General features: G+C 40.4%; 1 protein-coding gene across 5 annotated transcripts in view; it reads right to left on the bottom strand.

The window, feature by feature from the left end:
- Positions 1 to 20623, bottom strand: part of ARHGAP24 (Rho GTPase activating protein 24) — a 597253-nt gene that overhangs the window by 25152 nt on the left and 551478 nt on the right. For all 5 annotated transcript variants that reach the window (XM_075544076.1, XM_075544073.1, XM_075544078.1 and 2 more), the window contains 3 exons: positions 9848 to 9980; positions 4564 to 4637; positions 1033 to 1154 (listed from right to left, as the gene is read on the bottom strand). In XM_075544076.1, coding sequence (XP_075400191.1) covers positions 1033 to 1154; positions 4564 to 4637; positions 9848 to 9980 — 329 coding nt within the window. The remainder of the gene's footprint in view (positions 1 to 1032; positions 1155 to 4563; positions 4638 to 9847; positions 9981 to 20623) is intronic.

The raw sequence follows: 20623 nt of genomic DNA on the forward strand, positions 1-20623 counted from the left end.
GTCAAATAACATTAAAAGTTAATATTATATATCAATTTTTGAGATTTAGAAAGTAGTAATTTTTGAATTTATTATAATTGTATTAATAAATTTGATAATTGCACAAGATATGGTAGCTTAGGTGTTCCCAGTTCTTCTTTTTTTTCACATTTTATTAGGGGCTCATACAACTCTTATCACAATCCATACATATACATACATCAATTATATAAAGCACATCCGTACATTCTTTGCCCTAATCATTTTCAAAGCATTTGCTCTCCACTTAAGCCCTTTGTATCTGGTCCTCTTTTTTTTCCCCCTCCCTCCCTGCTCTCCCCTCCCTCATGAGCCCTTGATAATTTATAGATTGTTATTTTGTCATATCTTGCCCTATCCAGAGTCTCCCTTCTCCCACTTCTCTGCCGTCCATCTCCCAGGGAGGAGATCACATGTGGATCCTTGTAATCAGTTCCCCCTTTCCAATCCACTCACCCTCTACTCTCCCAGTATCGCCCCTCACACCCCTGGTGTTGAAGGTATCATCCGCCCTGGATTCCCTGTGCCTCCAGCTCCCATATGCACCAGTGTACAACCTCTGCCCTATCCAGTCTTGCAAGGTAGAATTCAGATCATGGTAGTTGGTGGGAGGAAGCATCCAGGATCTGGGAGAAAGCTGTGCTCTTCATCGGTACTACCTCGCACCCTGACTGACCTATCTCCTCTCCTAAACCCCTCTATGAGGGGATCTCCAGTGGCCAACAAATGGGCTTTGGGTCTCTACTCTGCACTTCCCCCTTCATTCACTATGGTATATATATACCAGAGTAGAGACCCAAAGCCCATCCAGCCTCATAAGACCACTGAGGATTCATTTTATAAATTATTGCATTTAGTAAATTTTAACAAAGTCTGCTTCCCCAAAGCGAAGATGGTGCATGGAACAAGTTGAGTCAACAAGAAGAGGTACGGCAGATCCATCCCTCTTTGTTCGCTCAGAGCCGCAGCAGTTGTTTCTCCTGTGCCGAGGCTGTGAAGTGATCATTGACTTACCCTCCATGATAGTCAAAGGATCTTCTACTCTGGGTCTTAGGATATTTGGGCCAAACACAGTTGCCAAGTTCTGCACACTCATTTTGTTAGTTCCTGAATAGGATTGTACTTCATCCAAGAACCTGTTGGATGGAAGAAAATGAATGGGACACAATGAGCGAATTTATCATGGAAAGAAAATGGGTCATTGGGAAATTTATGAACCAGATCTGCATTTGAGAATTATTGATATCTCTTAAACAAATGTAGAAAGAAAAATTTGAAAATTATCAAGGACCAAACTTGAGGGATCGATACCAAGTATCTCCTCTGGCCTGGTTGGCTTGGGAGTCACAGGAATAATGCTGATGTGCACTTGAAAGCCAGAGAAAAGATTCACTTCTGGTGCCTCAGTGACACATGATGCTTATGCACATGTTGTGGCAGTTCCATAATCTCCTGTCAAGTTGTGAAGGGGGGTGGAGTCTAGCCTGTCAATCATGTAGCAGCTTGATGACCTAATTTTGGAGGCATGGAGGAAATAAATAGATCACTGGAGACCAAACCCATTCACACCCTGACTGCTTTGTCTTCCTGCTGACAAGACACAGTGAGCTACGCTAGAGCTCTGGAGCTGAAGAAGCCACGTGGAGCTGAGAAGCCACACCAGTGTTGAAATATTTTCACTGCCCTGGATCCCCAAGACTTTCTACCCACTGGCCTGTGATCTTCCTGCATTCAGCATCATTGCATGCATTTGTTTCTTTAGTCAACCCAGACTAACATGCATGTCTAATTTAAGAACCATAAAGTTCATCTGGGACAATCCCTTATTTCAGAGAGAAAGAATCAAAGACTTTGTAGTGTAATTGTGGAGCTACACATTTACAGTCTATTAAAAGAAGAGCTAGAGCATAGTTTTAGATGAAAACCTCTGATCTACGGACATAGAAAATCACCATTATTGGGTGCTAACGACTGAGAGGCAAGGCTTGGCCTGCAATAATAGGTCCTGTTTTCATCTTTCAGACTTTTTCAGTCCCCAAACCCAGTTTATTTATACATGAGTTTCTTTGATTTAATGGCTTTGTAATTGAACTGGTATAAAATATAGAAAATTATGAAAAAAAAATTGAAAAATCGATAGCATATATATGGAGCATAATTATGATCTAGTCACATGCTAAATTATTAAGAAATAAAACACCCTTATGATGAAAATACTATTATTATGTTCATTTTACAGAATAAGTGGCAGAACCAAGATTTGAACCCTGGTAATCTGGTTCCAGAGTTTTTGCTCTAACTACTGCATTATGACTGGGAAAAGGTGTCTCGTGCCACATATGGCTTCAAGTCAAAGAATAAAAAGACCAAGTGACCATATCATTCTCAAGAGACCTTAAATTAAAATTCTGCTTAAATTTTGAGAGGTTAGATTTTCCTAAGTTGTTTTTACTTTTTACCACCTAAGATCCTATATTCTTCCTAAGCAGAGCTGTCATTCGAACACATTTGGTTACACGGTTTGGGAATTTCTTCTTGACTACATTTGGCAGAGATTAGGTTTAAATTTCCTAGTTAAAGTCTGCTGAACCTATGAGAGAACTCTAAAAAATTCAAGGAAAAATGGGATTTAATGATAATGGGGTTTTCCATGAATTTTTCAAACCTCCTTTATATCTCACGATTGCAGAAAAAGGATGTATGAATGATAATTTTATGCTAAGATTGACTAGGAAGCTGTCTCAAAGATACCCTGCTGTTAACTATGACACCAATCATCAAATGATTCACTTAAATATGTGAAGTTTCAATTTTCTATATTGGATTTCTTGAACAAGAGCACAGACTTGACCCATTGTAGGCCTTAAGTTTATCACAGCAACTGCAACAAATTTCACAACAATTATCCTTTTAGCATCATTGAGTTACAAATGTCATTTTAATGCATCTTAAGATGAGACATGGAAGGAAAATATAATTTATTAAATACTTTTACATATTTATAATTTGAAATTAAAATCTAACTTAAAAACAGATATATTTATTTTTCACCATTTCACCCATTAGGACTCTTCAACTCAGTGAGACTAAGACAATTACATAATTACACATTAGTTGTCAATAGTCAAAGTTGGGTTCCTATGAAAGTCTTCTCATGTGCAGGCACAGACTTCTAGATGATGCTACTCTCTAGCAGTGTACGATACATGGAAACATTAGTAAGTTCATAAGTGGAGTGGAATGACACTTCTAAAACTGGCTCATCTTCCCAAATCTTCTAAGCAGTGTCTGGAGAAGGCCATCAGATTTGGTAGAGGGGCAATGGAGGAGGGGAAGGCACTTAGGGCGAGGGATCGACACCGTGGCTGCAACAATGGGCTCAAGCATAGGAACAGTTGTGAGGATGGCAGCAGTGGGGCAGTGTCTTTCTGTTGTGAATGGGGTTGCTATGGGCTGGGACCTACTTAATAGCACCTGACCGCAACAACAATCCATGCCTGTAACTCCCACAAAACGACTGGGTGAGGCAATGCAAATGGGCAGGTGTAACACTAATAAAGGAGACTGGTCCAGTTTAGGTGTTGCTCCCTGACTACAAAAGTCATCCGACCAAGCAGGAAATTAGATAAATCTCAGGACCATCAGAAGAGGGGCCACCAGTGGGGCAGCTTCAAGCTCTCTGTCTAAAGTGGTGGAGGCTGAGGCCAGAGACTATGGGTTGGTGACCACAGAACAGAGGCAAGAGGCCAGCCAGGTGACAACCCTAGACTGCGACAGAGATCATGAGTCAGCGAGGAACATTGAAAGTATGAGATGGGTCAGCTTGCTGGTCCATTGAGACTGAAGCCAAGGGACTAAGAGGCCATGTGGCTGAAAGGCTGATGACCAGAGAGAGAGAGACTTGGCTGCTAGCTGAACAGATGTGGGCTTGTGACTGTATCCTTATTCTTTATGAATCCTGACTTGTGGTAACTTGTTAACTTCATTAATAAACTCCAGAATTGTGGGGTTTGTCAGGTGAGTTCTCTGTGGCCATTCAAACTAATTATCCAATTCAGCAATAGAGTAGAATGTTGTGGGAGAAACAGCAGGGGGTAACAAAGAATAAAGAAGGATGGAGGGTAGAAGCATGCCTAGCCTCTGCCTCGTGGCAACAGGAATGACAGAGGGGGTGAGACATGGTCACCCATGCTCTCTGTTGGAATCACTACCAAATGATAAACTTGGGCAATTTCAGTAATCATAGAAACCTCCTTCTGAGATTACTGTGTCATAACTCTTCATTTGACGGAGGCCAGAATAGGTGTTTGGAACAGTTGATTAATGTTATTCAACAGCGTATTATGTTCCAATCATGCCAGCCTAACCAGTAAATTACTACACAGTAACTACCAAGTTAATTAGTAACTAGTGACTGCCAAGTCAAGTCGTGTCAGGCAGTGGTGTATTCCGATGAAGCCTTAGCTATAGAGGCAGACAGGTTGTTGCAAGCAGAGCAGTTCAATGAGCAGTTTGGTTGAGTGCTTTCTTTACCACAGCTCTTACCTGCAGATATACTTGAGGAGGTTGTAATTGACCACTGGCAAACTCTTCACCTGCTTTGCCAATTCCATAACACCCTGAGCACAAAGAAGGAAAAGAGAATAAATGCTCTCGCCCTAAATGTTGGCCTTGGAATGAAAGCAAATGGGAAACGGATATAAAGTTCCTGTTATTGATTTCACACATATCAGCGAAGGACCTTGTCCTGAGAAGTAGCCACGATCCCAGAGAGCATTTTACAAATATTCTCAAAGATGTACCATCATTTCAAATATTCCCATCAGTCCCATTGAGAGAGAAATCTATTTAAATACAAACATTTGAATGGTTTTAACGTTTGTTCACGATTGAGAAGGGAAAACAGGTTCATCTATAGTAGGGTTATTTGAAAAATTTCAGCTGTGACGTCGGAAGGGTAGTGGTGGAGTTCCACCAGTTGGGTAGAATTGATACCCAATATCTGGTTGAGTTCAGCCAACCATTTATAATCAGGGTTCTCTCTACAATGGTGGTAAGACATTCACCCAATGTGGAAATCACAAATTTACACTCCTTATTCATTTTTAATGTTCATCTGCACAACAGGATATTCTAAGTGCCCGCATGCCTGTAATATTTACTTATTGAATCATTTCCTAAAGCTCATTATACTTTGGAGGAAATTCATTTTTATGTCCTTGTTTGTGTTTGTTACATCAGTAATCAAACAGATGATGTAAAGAGAACAAAGTGCCCAACAACCAGAGGGGGGCATGCTGTCATCAGTTTCTGCTTTGTATGGCACCCCAAATTCCCATGAGATGTGAGTGCATTATGCAATTCCTGAAAGTGTTCAAAGAGCTAAAAAAAATTTCAGAACAGTTGCTGTAAGTTCAGCAGCATGAAAAGGGGTTTTTCAAAGATGATCAAATATCAGAGAAGTCCTCTGTTTCTACTATAGCAAACACAAAGAGTATTTTTGTCTCTGTGGCCTGCCTCTAAAGGAATGGGATCCTACTCTTACAGCGAAAAGATGGTGAAGGAGAAATCGCAAAGCCGGTGATACTTGGATAAAAATGAAAAATATTGCAAGTGAGGGTGTCGATCCAGAAGCAATGTGGAAATATCTTAAGTTTATTGTTTTTGTCAGGTATTGCTTAATTGCTTTCCATTAATATTTTAAACTCTTATAACATATTCTAGTTTTCTGTACCTACTTTACTGTTATTATTTAAGTACTAATTGTATGAAATGATACTCTAACTCTGTTTATCTTTTCTTAATTAAAAAAATGTACTTAAAATGGTCACTAAGGCAGTGAACTATTTGTTAAATGAATTTGAATCCCATCACAGAGTACAAGGCCTTGACATCTAAAAAAATTCTCAAACTTATTTCCATCAACAATGCTGACTCATAGCAATGCTACAGAACAGAGTAGGACTGCCTCTTTGTGTGTTTGTGGCTGTAAATATTTATCAGAACAGAAAGCCTCATCTTTCTTCTGCGGATTGACTGCCTAGGGTTTGAACTGTTGACCTCCTGGCCAACAGCTCACCATATCCCACCATCTTTCAAAGCTCAAACTCACTGCCATCAGGTTGACTCCAACTCATAACAACTCAGACATAAGAATCATGGAGGGTTGCCCCTCTGGATTTTCGACACTTATTACTTATGGGATTGGAGAGCCTCATCTATCTCCCATGGAACTGCTGGTGGCTTCAAACTGCTGACCTTGTGGTTAGCAGCCTGATCAATATGCTACCAGGATTCCTTCCACCATCTTTAGAAGGATCCAACTGATTCAGAATCAATTCAAGGGCAATTAATTAAAACAGAGACAAATAGTCAACTACCGACAAGTAAGTCTCAAGGTTGGTGATGCCTGGGACGCACTGATGTGAGTTGATGAAAGGTTGGGATGTCTTTTTATCCTGACATTTCACAAAGGATTGATTTCTTTGATTATTTTCTTTCAGAAATTCCTCTAAAGCCATACATAGTCCCAGTAAACTTAACGAATCATCTAGTCTGATCTGTGCTTTCCCATATAAAATGGCATGTAGTATATGTTATAAACATTCTTTCTAAATGCCATTGAGTTTGATGGGAGCTCCTAGCCACCCTACAGGGAAGGGTAAGCTGCTCTGTGAGTCTCTGAGCCTGTAACTCGTGATGGGAATAGAAAGCCCTGTCTTTCTCAAGAGGAGCCACTGGTGGTTTCAAACTGCTGACCTTGAAAGTTAGCAGCCCAATGCATAATCATTACACCACCAGAGCACCATCATTTCAAGTGTTACAAAAACCCAAACTAAACTCACTGCCACCGAGTTGCTGCCTGCTCATAGCGATCATGAGTGTCAGACACTGGAGCTCTTCATGGGGGTAGAAAGCGCTTTGTTTGGCAGAGCACCTGGTCGTTCCAAATTGCTGACTGTACAGTTAGCAGGAGTCATTTGTATTCATATACACATCATTTTGTACCCATTTGGGATTTAAGCATTAAAAGATACATAATCTCTGTCTCAGTTTTTCTGTTGGAGGTTTTTTTTGTTTTGCTTTATTTTGACAATGGTGCCAAAACAATTGAATAGGTATGGGGTTAGGGGTAGTGTCTCCAACAAATTATGCAGGGACAAGCTTTCATCCACATACAAATAAATGAAGCCGGACCATTTCCAAGTAATATTTACAATAATTAACTCAAAATGTATTATTGATATTAATAAGAGCTGAAGCTAAAAACTCTAAGAAAATATGAGTAAATCTATGTGGCCATGGGTTAAGCAATATCATTTTAAGTATGAGGCAAAAAAATGAACAATCATTGGGTTTCATTAAAATCTAAAACTTCCTTGATTCAAGGGGCATAATCTCAAGATAATAAAAGGATAAATCACAGAATAAGCAAACAATTTTATAATTCATAAATCTGATAAGGGATTAGAATCTAGAATATATAAATATATTTTGCAGCATAATAGCAAGATAAATAATTCAAATTACATAAACAGATACTTTTTCCAAAGAAGACATAAAAATACCAGATAAAACTTGAAAAGATATTCAATATCATTCATTATCAAGGAAATGCAAATCGAACCATAAAAATACACTTCATATACATTGAAATGGCTTTGATAAGAAGACATAGTAACAAATGTTGGTGATGATGCGGACAAACTGACCTTCACACATTACTATACAATGGTGCAGCTGACTTAGGGAAGTCAGTCAGTTCCTCAAAAGATACAGTTACTATGTCACCCAGCAACGACACTGCTTAGAAACACTCAGGAGAAACGAAAACCTATGCTCACAAAAATGGGTGCATGATCACAAAGGAACATTGTTTGAGTTCACTGACAGGAAGTAAGCAGATATAGCATATGTCATGCATTGGGCTGAAATCCTCAGGGGAGGCAGCGTGACACCACCAGCTTGATTTGTCAGAGAAAGACAAGTCTCTCTGTGTCTGTTAGGAGTCACCGTCGCAGAATCCCACAAGGGGCAGTTCTACCCTATTCTATAGGGTCACAAGGAGTCCGTATTGACCGGCCAATGGCAGTGAGTGTGGTCTTTGTTGTTGCTATATGTAAATCAGTGATTATTAGTGTTTAGCAGAGACGGGAAAGAGGAGGGATAGGGGTCTTTCATGTTAATGGCCATGGAATAATTAGGAAAGAATAGGAATTTCAAATGAAGCACGTGATCGAAGTCACTGAAATACACCTGTAGGAATTGTTGAATGAGCACAGGTTTGGTATGCATCTTCTAAAACATCATAAGAAAGATAGTATGATGGTCAGGGATTATGTCAACTAGACACTCCTGGCTAAGGGTAGGGGAGGAGCCTAAACTACCAATCAGAATATAGCCTGATGGCACCACCATGGGGGTTGGGCTTTTGTATAATTGAGAGCCTGCCCTTTGCCTTCTGATGGAGCTGGATCTTGCCTCTGTTTTCTTGATTTCCTGTTGTGTTGCCTGCTGATCTCAGGAGCTGTCAGAGGATTTCCAAAGGCAGGTTCATCCTGCTGATCTTATATTCATGGATGCCTGGATCTACCAACCTGTGGAACCCCCGAGCCCCTAGGTCATCCTGCTTCCTCATGATAGCTAAACGAGTCACAGAAAGGCTGACTTGAACCAGACTGGAGTACTTCTATTATGAAGTAGTGAACCATTTCTCTCTCTAGACCTCTCTATTCAAATTCACACAAGTGTCACTGGTTATATATCTCTAGAGAACCCAACCGAACACAGAGAGCAAGAAAGATGGAGGAAGGAAGGAAGGTAAAAAGCAAACTATCCATTTTTAGTGAGGCATGAACTTGTGCAGAGCTGTTCATAACAACATTATTTTTAATAGTCTAATGAATGGGTAAATGATGAAATATTCTTTGGAAATAAAATTAAAAATTATAATACAGCCTGTAACATGGATAAACCTTGAAGAACTGTGCTAAGTGAAAGAAGACAGTCATAAAATACCACATATTGAATGGTTCCATTTACATGAAATGTTGAGAATATACAAATCTATAGAAACAGAAGCCACATCAGTGAGGTATCAGGAGCTAAGTGTTGGGAGTGGGGAGTAGGGAAAGCCTGGGAGTGAGTATTTCTCGCCGGCGTGATGAAAAGGTTTTGAAATTGTGGTGCTGACAGTGCTGCATGGAGAATAATATAAAATCATTTTATTTTATACTTTAAATGCGTGAGTTGTACAGTATGCAAATTAGAACTCAATCAAGCTGCTGACTGGGCTCACAGGTAACAATTGTCGGCACTGGACGCACCAGTGTTTCCTTCTGCTGTACCTTGTGTTACTGTGAGTCCATGCCCACTGACAGCCCCTAACAGAAACCAGCACTGTCAGCAGAAAACAAAGGAACAGCAAGCAGGCAGAAGACAGACTTCTGTCCATGAGTCATGGTTTGCCAACCTTATGCTCTAGGATTGGGGGGAGGCACAAAGTGAAATGGAGAATGTGAGCCAAGGTAGTCATTTTTGCCATAGAAGGTTAGGCTTGGTATAGTACCATACTTAGCCATGTAGGATGGCAAAATAGTAATGCATATTAATCTCATTTATTTTACCTACATTCTTTTTAATCCTGAGAAGAGGATTGAAAGTGGGATGTATGTTGTACACATAGCTGGGTGTGATGTCAATACACAGAATAGTAGGAAACAATCTAAGAATAGGGGAAAGGGGTAATTTACAACTTTAAGACTGAATTCTGGCAATCTCCCCAAATATTCAACTAAATATTCATTTGGCAATGAGTACAGATACTTACTGCTTCTTCATCCTTGCTGAGCAGTTTGGCACATGATAAAAAGTCCTCGTATTTTGCATAAGGAATGACTGGTTCTGGAAGCTCCCGGAGATACAGTTTGAGGAGAGATGCCACTGTGTGCACATCTGTGTTGCTGCAAAGAGAGAAGCATGAAGATACTTTTAAAAGTAAATTTATAACAATTTTCTATTTCCCCCCATCAACTCTACATCCAAGTACAGGAATTTTATAAAGTTGGCAACTGAATGAATGAATGAATCACTCAATCTGTATTTCAGGGAGTATTCACTAAAGAATGCTACTACAGGTAGGGAAGAGAGAGATGTGGATGGGTACTCAATCCTTAGTATGGTTTTAAAATACTTGAAAGTCTAAGCATTTTCTTTTGCATATATTTAATGTTAAAAGTTTTAAATTTCAGGGAAATTGAGATTATATCAGACATTAAATAAAACAGTAATTTATTCAAAATGCTAGATCTTTGTAGTGGGTGAATGTATATGTGTGTATTCAATGTCAATGCTAATTCCAAATCCTAACTGGATAACTCAATATTATGAACTGTTATTCTTGAGAAGAAATTGATATTGTAGTTATAGACCTCCAGACACTTACTATGACATGCCATAACTCTGACTAGAACTCATTTTAAAGATGGTTGATACTCAGCATGATGACTTAACTAATATTTGAAGAACTTTAGACATGTTTAGAATTTCTAGAAAGAGAAGGGAAATGCTGCACAAAAACACTTAACATGTCCTTTCTGTAACTTCCTAGTTTATCCCAGTCCTCTGTTGGATACCACAGTAACAGGGCGATTTTATGAAATGTTCATATTGTGGTAACTGAAACCCCCTGTCCTTACTAACCCACAACACGGATAATTGTACTGATGGAGATGTTCTACACACCCCACCCCACCCCACCCCCACCTCCCAAACTACCACTCCCACCACACCTATAGAAGAGGGAAGAGTAAAAGAGTAAGGAGGAGAAATGAGCGATTGGAAGGGAACTGAAAGGTCCATTGATTTGGGGAGCCAGGAAGACTGAGAGTGAACAATTTCAGAGCATTCTGGAAATAGGAGAAGTCATGCCCAATCCCAGCCTGGGTTACAGAAGATGGCAAGTCCTTGGGGAAGAATGTATTGCTAGTGGTTAGTCACCTTCAAGTCAGTTCTGATCGTATGTACAACAGAGCGAAATACCACTCGGCCCTGTGCTAGTCTCACAGTGTTCGTATGACTGACCCTATTGCTGTAGCCACTGTGTCCATCTGTCTTGCTGAGGGCCTTCCTTTTTTCCGATGACCCTTCACCCTACCAAACATGGTGGCCTCCTCCAGAAACGGGGCTCTCCTGATAGCATGTCCAAAATATGTGTGACAAAGTTGCGACATCCTTGTTTTGAAGGAGTATTCTGGCCATACTTCCTCCAAGACAGATCTGTTTGTTCTCTTGGCAGTTCCTGCTACTTTTAACATTCTTTGCCAACATGATAGTTCAAATGCATCCATTTTTCTTGAGTTTGCCTTATTCAATATCCAACTTTCACATGATTGTAGGTTAATTGAAAATACCATGGCTTGGATCAGACTTATCTTAGTCCTCAGACTAACATCCTTGCTTTTCAGCATTTTAAATAGGTCTGTGTGTAGCAGATTTAGTTATGAATAGAGGCACTGGAATTTCATACCTCAGCCAATAGTCTCTGCTTCACAAAACAACATGAACTGGGACAAAGGGTATCCCAGTTCTCAACTTTGTATTTACATGTCGATTTCACTGAAAATTTTCTGTACATATATACACTATTGAGAAGTGCCTTGAACCCCAAGGGGTTAAAATGGAACATTATATCTAGCTTGCTCATAATTTATAATCTTGTGGTTATGATAATACAAATACATAATTATGAAGTTTCGTAAGTGGTAATAAAAATGGGGGTTATAAGAAAAGAGTACTAATCTCTTAGCTTTATAAAGAAATTCTGTTTGGGTCATCATCTCAAGGTGTTTAAGCATGGGTTCTATTTATTGACTAGAGACACAAAACCGGAGACACTCACATACGTGTAAGAGAGAACTTTATATCAAGAAGTAATTATACATCAATAAAACATCCTAGCCAAGTGCAGATCAAGTCCATAAATTCTATTATTAGCCCACAAGTCTGATATTAGCCCATAAATTCCTCTTCAGAGTCACACAGCACATGCAGTGATGCTGAGTGCAGGAGGATCACAGGCTGGTGCATGGAGAGTCCTGTGGTTCTAGTGGCAGTGAAAACATCTCAAGGTCTCTGGCTGCCATCAGTGTGACTCCATGTGACTTGTCAACAGGAATGCGAAGCAGAGAGAGAGTGTGTCCCACCTCCAGAGAGGAAGGGAAGAAATCCCAGAATCCTCAGGAGAAGGCCACCCCCACAAGGAGGGATCACCAGGCTGTGACCTGATTGACGGGCTAGATTCCACCCCTTCATTCTTATTTATCAAGTGGGCTTGAAATTGTGCAACTACCACAAAGCATTAACTGAAAGCAGAGTGAGAGAAGACGGCATTGCTGATTGAATCAAGAGATGTGCATAGTGCCTAAGATGGAAGGGACTTTGACAACAGGCTAAGGCCAGAGCAGAATGGGATATAGTGAGATCCGCCGACTAGGCAGCATCCACATGGATCATAGAATTAGGGGAATGGGCTGATGTTTTCCACTTTGTTGATGGGAGTCACTTTGGATAAGCATATTGCCAGTGGCAAAATGGTAGGTGTAATTTTAAAAGACCTGTTTGAATTATTTTTAATGTTTTTAGTAGGAAAATATACTTTTTCCTCTTAAAGTTCTAAACTGATAAAGAAGATAGAAGGAGTATTTAGAGAACAACTAAATATAATTCATATCTATAGATCATCTTGGAAACTGAGATAAAGATAGACCTAAAATATAGTGTTTAAAAAAAAAAGAAGACCCTTCTTTTCAGTTGTGTTTGGTAAACTATTCCATTTATACCCAACAAATTAGTCCATGTTTGATACTGGAGATTTTTCTATTTCTTTTGCTTGTAGTAAGTAAAGGCTCTGATCTCAGATAAGACTAGTTCCTGGAAAAGGACTTCATGCTTGGTAGAGGGACAGCAAAAAAGAGTTGACCCTTGATGAGGGGGTTGACATAGTGGCTGCAACAATCGGCTCAAGCATGCCCATACTTGTGAGATGCCACTGGACCAGGCAGTGCTCAGCCGCACGTACAGTTGCTTTGAGTCAGCACTGACTCAACGGCACCTAATAATAATAGTCGTTAATAGTAACAAAACAACACTCTGTGCCAGGCTGAGGTGCTCTCATCCCATAATCTATTTTTATCTTTTGATTTCACTTTAATTTAATCTATCTTTATGCCTACACTGAGTTGGATACCTTCAGAGTGCATCAATAGATTATTATAATTTTAGGAAGATACAAAGAAGAATATAAAAATAAGACATAATAATTATAGTTCTTAATAAAAAGTATTGCTAATGGGGTTGTTGTTCGTACCTACATGCATTTATTCTAAATAAAATGTGTTTAAATATGTCTCTTGGATTAGTGGATGGCTATAAATCAGTTCTCTCAATAATATATCTGCTCTTATTTCGTTAGAGTACCTTAAAAATAAAAGGTGTATTTAAATCAGTGGCTGCTGAAAGGACCTCCTGAAGTAGTTAAATCCAAGACAGAGCGATCGGCTAGGACGGCTATGATGATTATTTAGGGGACCATGAAGGCCCCCTGTCTTTTATTGAAACATACAGGACAATTATGGGGCAACAACATATTGCATTAGCAAATCTGTGGGATAATGAAGATCCTCTACCTTTTATTGAAGCGCATAGGACAATTTTAGGGCAGCAACATATTGCATTATGGAAATCTGTGCAGAAGACCTCTTAAAGTGTTGATGAGCAAGGATGTCACTTAAGCACTAAGATGTGTCTGACTTAAGCCATGTATTGTCAATCACCTCAGACCCATGACTTAAGAAGACTGAAGAGGAATCGAGGAATCTGAATTCTGGTTTGGGTGGAGAATAGCGAAAGTGCATTGCACTGCCAGGAGGACAAACACATCGAGCTGAGAAGTACAGCTACAGGGCTCCTTAGTTGTGAGACTGGCAAGACTTTGTCTCCTGGACTTTGGACATGTTGTCAGGAGAGGTCTTGGGTAACGTGGAAAGGCAGTGAAACAGCGGAAGACCCTCAATGAAGTGAATGGACACAGTGTTGCGTGATGGGTCCAAACACAACAGTTTTTCCTCCTGTTCTACATGGGGTCTCTATGCGTCTGAACTGACACGAGGGAGCCTAACCACAGCATTAGAAAGAAAAGTGAACATTGTATTGCTGAGAAATATCCTACAGAATTTTCATCAAGGATTTTTCTCTTTGTCACAGTACACCTGCTCAAAAGCTATCTTATGGGTGTTTATGGGGAAACCTTAAGCCATCCATCTGACAGTCCAGACCTTGCCCCTGCAAGCAGCTCTGTATCCCCTAAACTCAGAGAACACTGAAAAGAAACATGGTTTGATGCCTTCACGGATGTCATGCATGTCATTCTGACATGGTGTAAATTGAAGGGCAGAGAATTCTTCAGGGAAGCGGTAGAGAGATAGAAACATTGCCCTTAGAAGTATATCGACCTGGAGGGAGGTTAAACTAAGAAACGCTTGTTTTGCCTTTTGATGTGTTTGTTCAGAAGAGAGTTTAATTATATGCAGGAGTTCTTTTTCAGTTACCTTTATAGATTGAATAAGTCACGCACCATCAGTGTGACGACTACTAGGAAGGAGCGCTGGCCTCACAGTGTGTACATGCCGCGCTGTGATCTGCAAGGCCAGCGGTTTGAAAGCACCAAGCCACTCCTCAGGAGAAAGCTGAGGCTTTCTACTCTTGAAATAGGTACAGCCTGGGAAGTCCAAGGGGCAGTTCTATCCTGTCCTACGGGGTCGCTCTGGCTTGGCAATGACTCGATGGCAGCGAGTTTGGGTTTGGGTATAAGATACATATATATACAAATAATTTATAAAATACAAGAAGTGAGAGAGATTAATAATGACCAAGCAAGAAATCTGCATTTTAAAAGCAATGTTTTAGTGTTTAAAAAATGACCTGTCTTCAAGCCTTGAAGACCCCAGACACTATATCTTTTGATAGCCGGGCACTGCAGACATCTAGCTGAAAAACAACATGGACGAAGTACACCAGCCTGTGTGATCATGAGGTGTCAGTGGGATCAGGTATCATACATCAAAGACCAGAGCAAAAAATCATAATGTGAATGAGGGGAAGAGTACGGAGTGGAGGCACAGCCAATCTGTAAGCAATTGGACATCCCCTTACAGAAGGGTCATGGGGAGAAGATGGGCCAGTCAGGGTGCAGTATAACACCGATGAAACATACAGATTTCCTCTGGTTCTTTAATGCCCCCCCCCACCTACTATCATGACCCTAATTCTACTTTACAAATCTGGCTAGACCAGAGCATGTACATGGGTACAGATAAGAGCTGGAAACACAGGGAATCCAGGACAGATAAACTCCTCAGGGACCAATATTGAGAGTAGCCATACCAGGAGGGTAAAGGGAAGATGGGGGGAGAAAAGGGGAACCAATCACAATGACCTACCTATAACCCTCTTCCAGGGGGATGGACAACAGATAAGGGGTTTGGGGGAGTGATTGGACAGTGTAAGACATGAAAAAATAACAATTTGTAAATTATCAAAGATTCATGAGAGAGGGATACCAAGGCTCAAATAGAAAGAAAATGCTCTGAAAATGATGGCAACATATGTACAAATGTGCTTGAGACGACGTATGTATGGATTATGATGAGTTGTACGAGCCCCAATAAAATGATTTTTTAAATGGCCTGTCCGTTACTTCATTACACTGACAACCCTAGCACACATGTGTTTAAGGTAACCAGCTCACTACTTGCCGTTTTACTTGGTTACAATCAGGAGGAAACACTTGGTGAGGAACACACAGTACTGTGGACGTTTGAACACTAGATGGCGCGATTGCAAAGTTAGACTTATCTGGACGCTGTGAAATCGGTTAAGGATAGCAGGCTGCAGAACCATTCTTTCTGGAGAAGCAGTTTTCATCACACCAAATGTGCAGTACCATTCCAAGAATATAAATATTTGCGGTATGAATCAAGGTAAGCAAGGTAAACAGACAATTGTTTATTCTGCCATTGCAGTGATATGTCTCAATATCTTATGAACAGTAAGAGTAGACACACATGCACTATCATATAGAAACGATGAAGAAGAAGGATGACTTGATTTTCTGGGCTGTATTAAAGCGAGTTGTTTTGTAGAAGCAGGGGTTTCTCGTTGTCTTAGGATTTTCGTTTTGGCTTTATGCATCCCCACCGAATGGAAGGTAATAATCTCTCCGGGACAAACTCCAACATGTCTTGCCAGCTCTGGCTCAGCTCAAGGAGCTCACAGTTAATCTATCCTGATTGTCAGTCTGCTACTGCAAAGTCAAGTCCGGCGCTCCTTGAAAAAATTATTTGGATATTCACTCTTCTGAATGGTCATCCTTGGTAGGTATCTCCCTCTCCAGCCTGACATCTCTGCCTGACAACCCACTTCTTGTTTGCATTAACATTTGTCCTAAACATGTATAGTGAGTGACGAAAATACCAACATAGATGTTCACTCGTTGCCCGATGTACTTGAAGAAACTGGCTATTTTGCCTTTAAAAATCTCTCTATGTGCACAAAAGCAAAATCAGTGACGCAACTACAGTGATTAGCCAGGAGGGATGGAGATTAACACGCGCTACTTGACTGCTAATTGAAAGTTGCAGGTTTGGGTCCACCGAGATTCCTGAGAACAAGGGCCTTGTGATCTGCTTCCAAGACCTTTCACCATCCAAAGCCGTCCGGAGTCTTGTTCTCTGACACATAGGGGGATCGTGCGTCAGAAAGGCAACTGCTTTCAGCTTTTTGTTCAAGTCGACCACAAAACAACTCGCAGTTACACATGCATGCCCAACTCCTTACTGTGCTTTAGAATCTTTCGACAGTCCAATGATAAATGCCTCTTGTGGTACTTTAACAGAGAGTCTTGATGGCATTTCCCGGTAAGCATCGGGCTTCTAACCTCAAGGCCCACGATTCATATGCACCAGCATCTCCCAAGGGGCAGAGATGAGGGTAACTGTTCTGATAAAGATTTCCAGCCTCAGAAGCTCTGTAGGATCATGGTGAGTTGGAGTGAACTTGACGGCAGGGCAGTGGTATGGGAGTCTCATAGAGAGGACTGTGTTGTTGTTTGCTGTTAGGTGCCATCAAGTTGTTTGGCCTGTGTTATCCTCACAATTGTCATGTTTGAGCCTATGGTTGCATCCAGTGTGTCAATTCAGCTTGTTTAGTCTTTTTTCGCTGCCCCTCTACTTTGTCAAGCAGTAGATTCTTTCCCAGAGACTGTTCTTTCCTGATCTTAGGTCCAAAGTACGCATGTGACGTGAAGTCTCACCATCCTGCTTTCTGTGGCGCTTTCTCCAGTTGCACTTCTTCCAAGAGATTAGTTTGACCTTTTCATAAAAACCCAAACAGTGCCATTGAGTCAGTTCTGACTCTTCGCAATGATTTAGTCAATATTCCTTACCAACATCATAATTCAAATGCATCCACTCTTCTTTGGTCTTCCTTAGTCACTGTATGGTTTTCACACGCATATGAGGTGACTGAAAACTGGTCCGGCGTTCCTTAGTCCTCAATATGGTGTTTTCATTCCTTAACACTCTAAAGGGGTCTTTCAGAAAAGCTGATTTGCCCAATATTAGACTCTGTAAACCACTGAGATATAAAGTGTTTTAGAGTCATGCTCTTTTGATAGAAGTTAAATGTTATTTTAAAATAACAAAGTCATTACACAGACTGAATGTCCCTTCACTCACCTGGTGGTACAACCTGATTTCAGAAATTAAGATGCCTAATTATGTACATTGTATCCAGAGACAGAAAGAGTTAGAGGCAGGTGTAAGGAGGCTGAATAAAAAAGCTATCAGGCCAGGAAGTACTTTGTAATATAGGTCCCTTAGTAGAGCAACATAATGGTTTGATGCTCTGCTTTTATTTATTTATTAATAAAATCACTTTATTGGGGGCTCTTAGAGCTCCGCTTTCATTGAACTTGGATTTTACTTATTAATCCTTTGTAACTTGTGTGAATATTTAAAAAAATCCAATTTAAAGAGAGGATTTCTACTATTCATTTGTTTGTATTCTCTCTCTCTTTTTGCCATTCGTGGGATATTCTATTAATCAGTCACTCACCAAATAGTTACTAGTATCTCTGCTGCACGCTTGTTCTATGACTCTAGCAAAGTGAATTGGAAATGAAAACTTGGAATCTTTCTGTCCTCCTTGGGCTTATACCTCTAACCTATCACCAATAACACTTTCTTTTATCATGCTGCAGTACTTCTACTTTATAACATTCCATATATACATATGGGTATATGCATAAATAGATTACAAAATCCATGAAAGATTATGTGTATATGTATGTAGATTTATGTGTGCATATACATGCATATGTATATATAAAATCTTACATTCTGGGTAATACCTACCCTATTTAAATCCTCTGTACAACATGGACCTCTTACTAATTGGAACAGCGATGAAAAGTATGAAGCAATTCTTCTTTGTTTACAATGTAACCCATCATCCAATGACGGTCCCAAAGGCTAAAATCCTGCAGGCTTTCCTCAATGGGAATCACTGGTCGCCTCTACTTTGAGAGGGCAGCCTTTCCTCAGTCAAACTCTGAGCATCTTCTGACTCAAGCGTTTATTGTTAGTAAATATACAGACCCGAGTCTAAATCACCAACCCTTCTCTGCTTCAATTGTTCCCAGGACTTTAACGTGCTATGAACATAATGTCAGAGTTTCAGTCTTCAAAATCTTGGCAGACCATTGAAGAGCACAATTTTCCAAATACTGGCGAGTGGCGTGTTTATTGACCCGCTAATGGCTGCTGTGTACATGTCTGGGGAGAACTGCTGGTGTAGTGGGTCACACACAAGGTTGAGATGCACAAGGGCAGCAGCCGCTCTGCCAGAGAAAGCAGCAGCTTTCAGCTTCCAAAAATATGTACAGCCTTGGAAAGCCACAGGAACAGTTCCGCTCTGTCCTCTAGCGTCATTATGATTTTATATTGATTGGGGGGCAGTGAATTGAGCTTACAAGTTTTCCCCCTCGTAAATTCTGAGGCTGGAGCACCGGGACAAAGGAAATAAAATCATCAAAACACTTCAACTATTTATCTTTCTCTGCGTGGTTTCCACTTGTACAACCAAAGATATTTTAGAACAAACATTGATGCTCTGACACTGAAGAGGTACACTTGTACTTTTAAAAAGACATTCATAAAAGTCAGCAGATAGACCTGGAACTGTTTGTAGGCTTTTCTCCATGTTTGTTTGTTTTTCTAATGTGTTTATCCATGTAAGAGAGGCAGGATAACCAATTAGGAGGAGAAAACAACAGGACCGACAGTTCCTGGAAGACATGGGAGAGGAGGAGGTGGGGGAAGGGAGTGGGGAGCCAACAAACCCAGGGACAAGAGAACAACAGGGAGCTAATTGGATGGTGAGGAGGGTGTAGAATGCCTATGGGGGTTGATCAATTTTAATGTAGACGTGAGGAATTTCTAGAGTCAAATGAAGAGTAAACATGATAATGGGGCAGGAGGAAAGGAAAAGGAAATAAAAGAAACCTGGCATTCTGGGATGCTGACGACATGATCGCTGAAGACAAAATGGGTGCATAAGCAAATGTGGTGAAGAAAGATGAGGATTTCCAGCTATTAAAAGATGTAGTGTCTGGGGTCTAATGGGCTTGAAGTTAAGCAAGTGGCCAACTGGCAGGAAAGTAACAAAGCCACATGGAAGAAGTTAATCAGCCCGTATAATCATAAGGTATTGATGGGATCAGATATCCAAAGGTCAAAAACAATTATATTGATGTGAAAGAAGGCGACCAGAGTGGAGACCCAAAGCCCATCCATAGACAATTGGACATTCCCTCACAGAAGGGTCACACAGAATGGACAATTCAACCAGGGTTCAGTCAGGACTGATTAAACATACAACATTCCTCTAGTTCTCTAATGCTTCCTCTCCCCACTATCATGACCCAAATTTTGCCTGACAAATCTAGCTAGACCAGAATGGGTACATTGGTACACACGGAATCCAGGACAGCTAAACCCCTTAGAAACCGTGAGAGAAGTAGCAATATCATGATGGTGTGGAGAGGGTGCATGGGGAAGGGGGAGGGGGGAACTGATAGCAATGATGGATGTATATAATCCTCCCACCCCTGAGGGGATGAAAACAGATATGTGGGTGAAGGGGCACAGCGGATAATGTAAAATACAGAAAAGTAATAATATATAATTTATTAAGGGTTTAAGAGGGCAGGAGGGTTGGAAAGGGCTGGAAAACAAGAGGAGCTGACATCTAAGGGCTCAGGTAGAAGGATCATGTTTTGAAAATGATGATGGCAACATCTGTACAAGTTCATTTGATATCATTGATTTATGGATTGATAAAATAGCTGTAAGAGCCCCAAATAAAACGGTTTAAATTAATAAAATGAATTGTGCAATCACACAAAATATCAATAATATCACTTACAATTGATACCTAACCTTTAATATTTCTATTTTAAAGTAAATATGTAATCAAATATTAGAAATAA

Source organism: Tenrec ecaudatus, chromosome 3 (genome assembly GCF_050624435.1).
Source record: "Tenrec ecaudatus isolate mTenEca1 chromosome 3, mTenEca1.hap1, whole genome shotgun sequence".
Classification (NCBI taxonomy): Eukaryota; Metazoa; Chordata; class Mammalia; order Afrosoricida; family Tenrecidae; genus Tenrec; species Tenrec ecaudatus.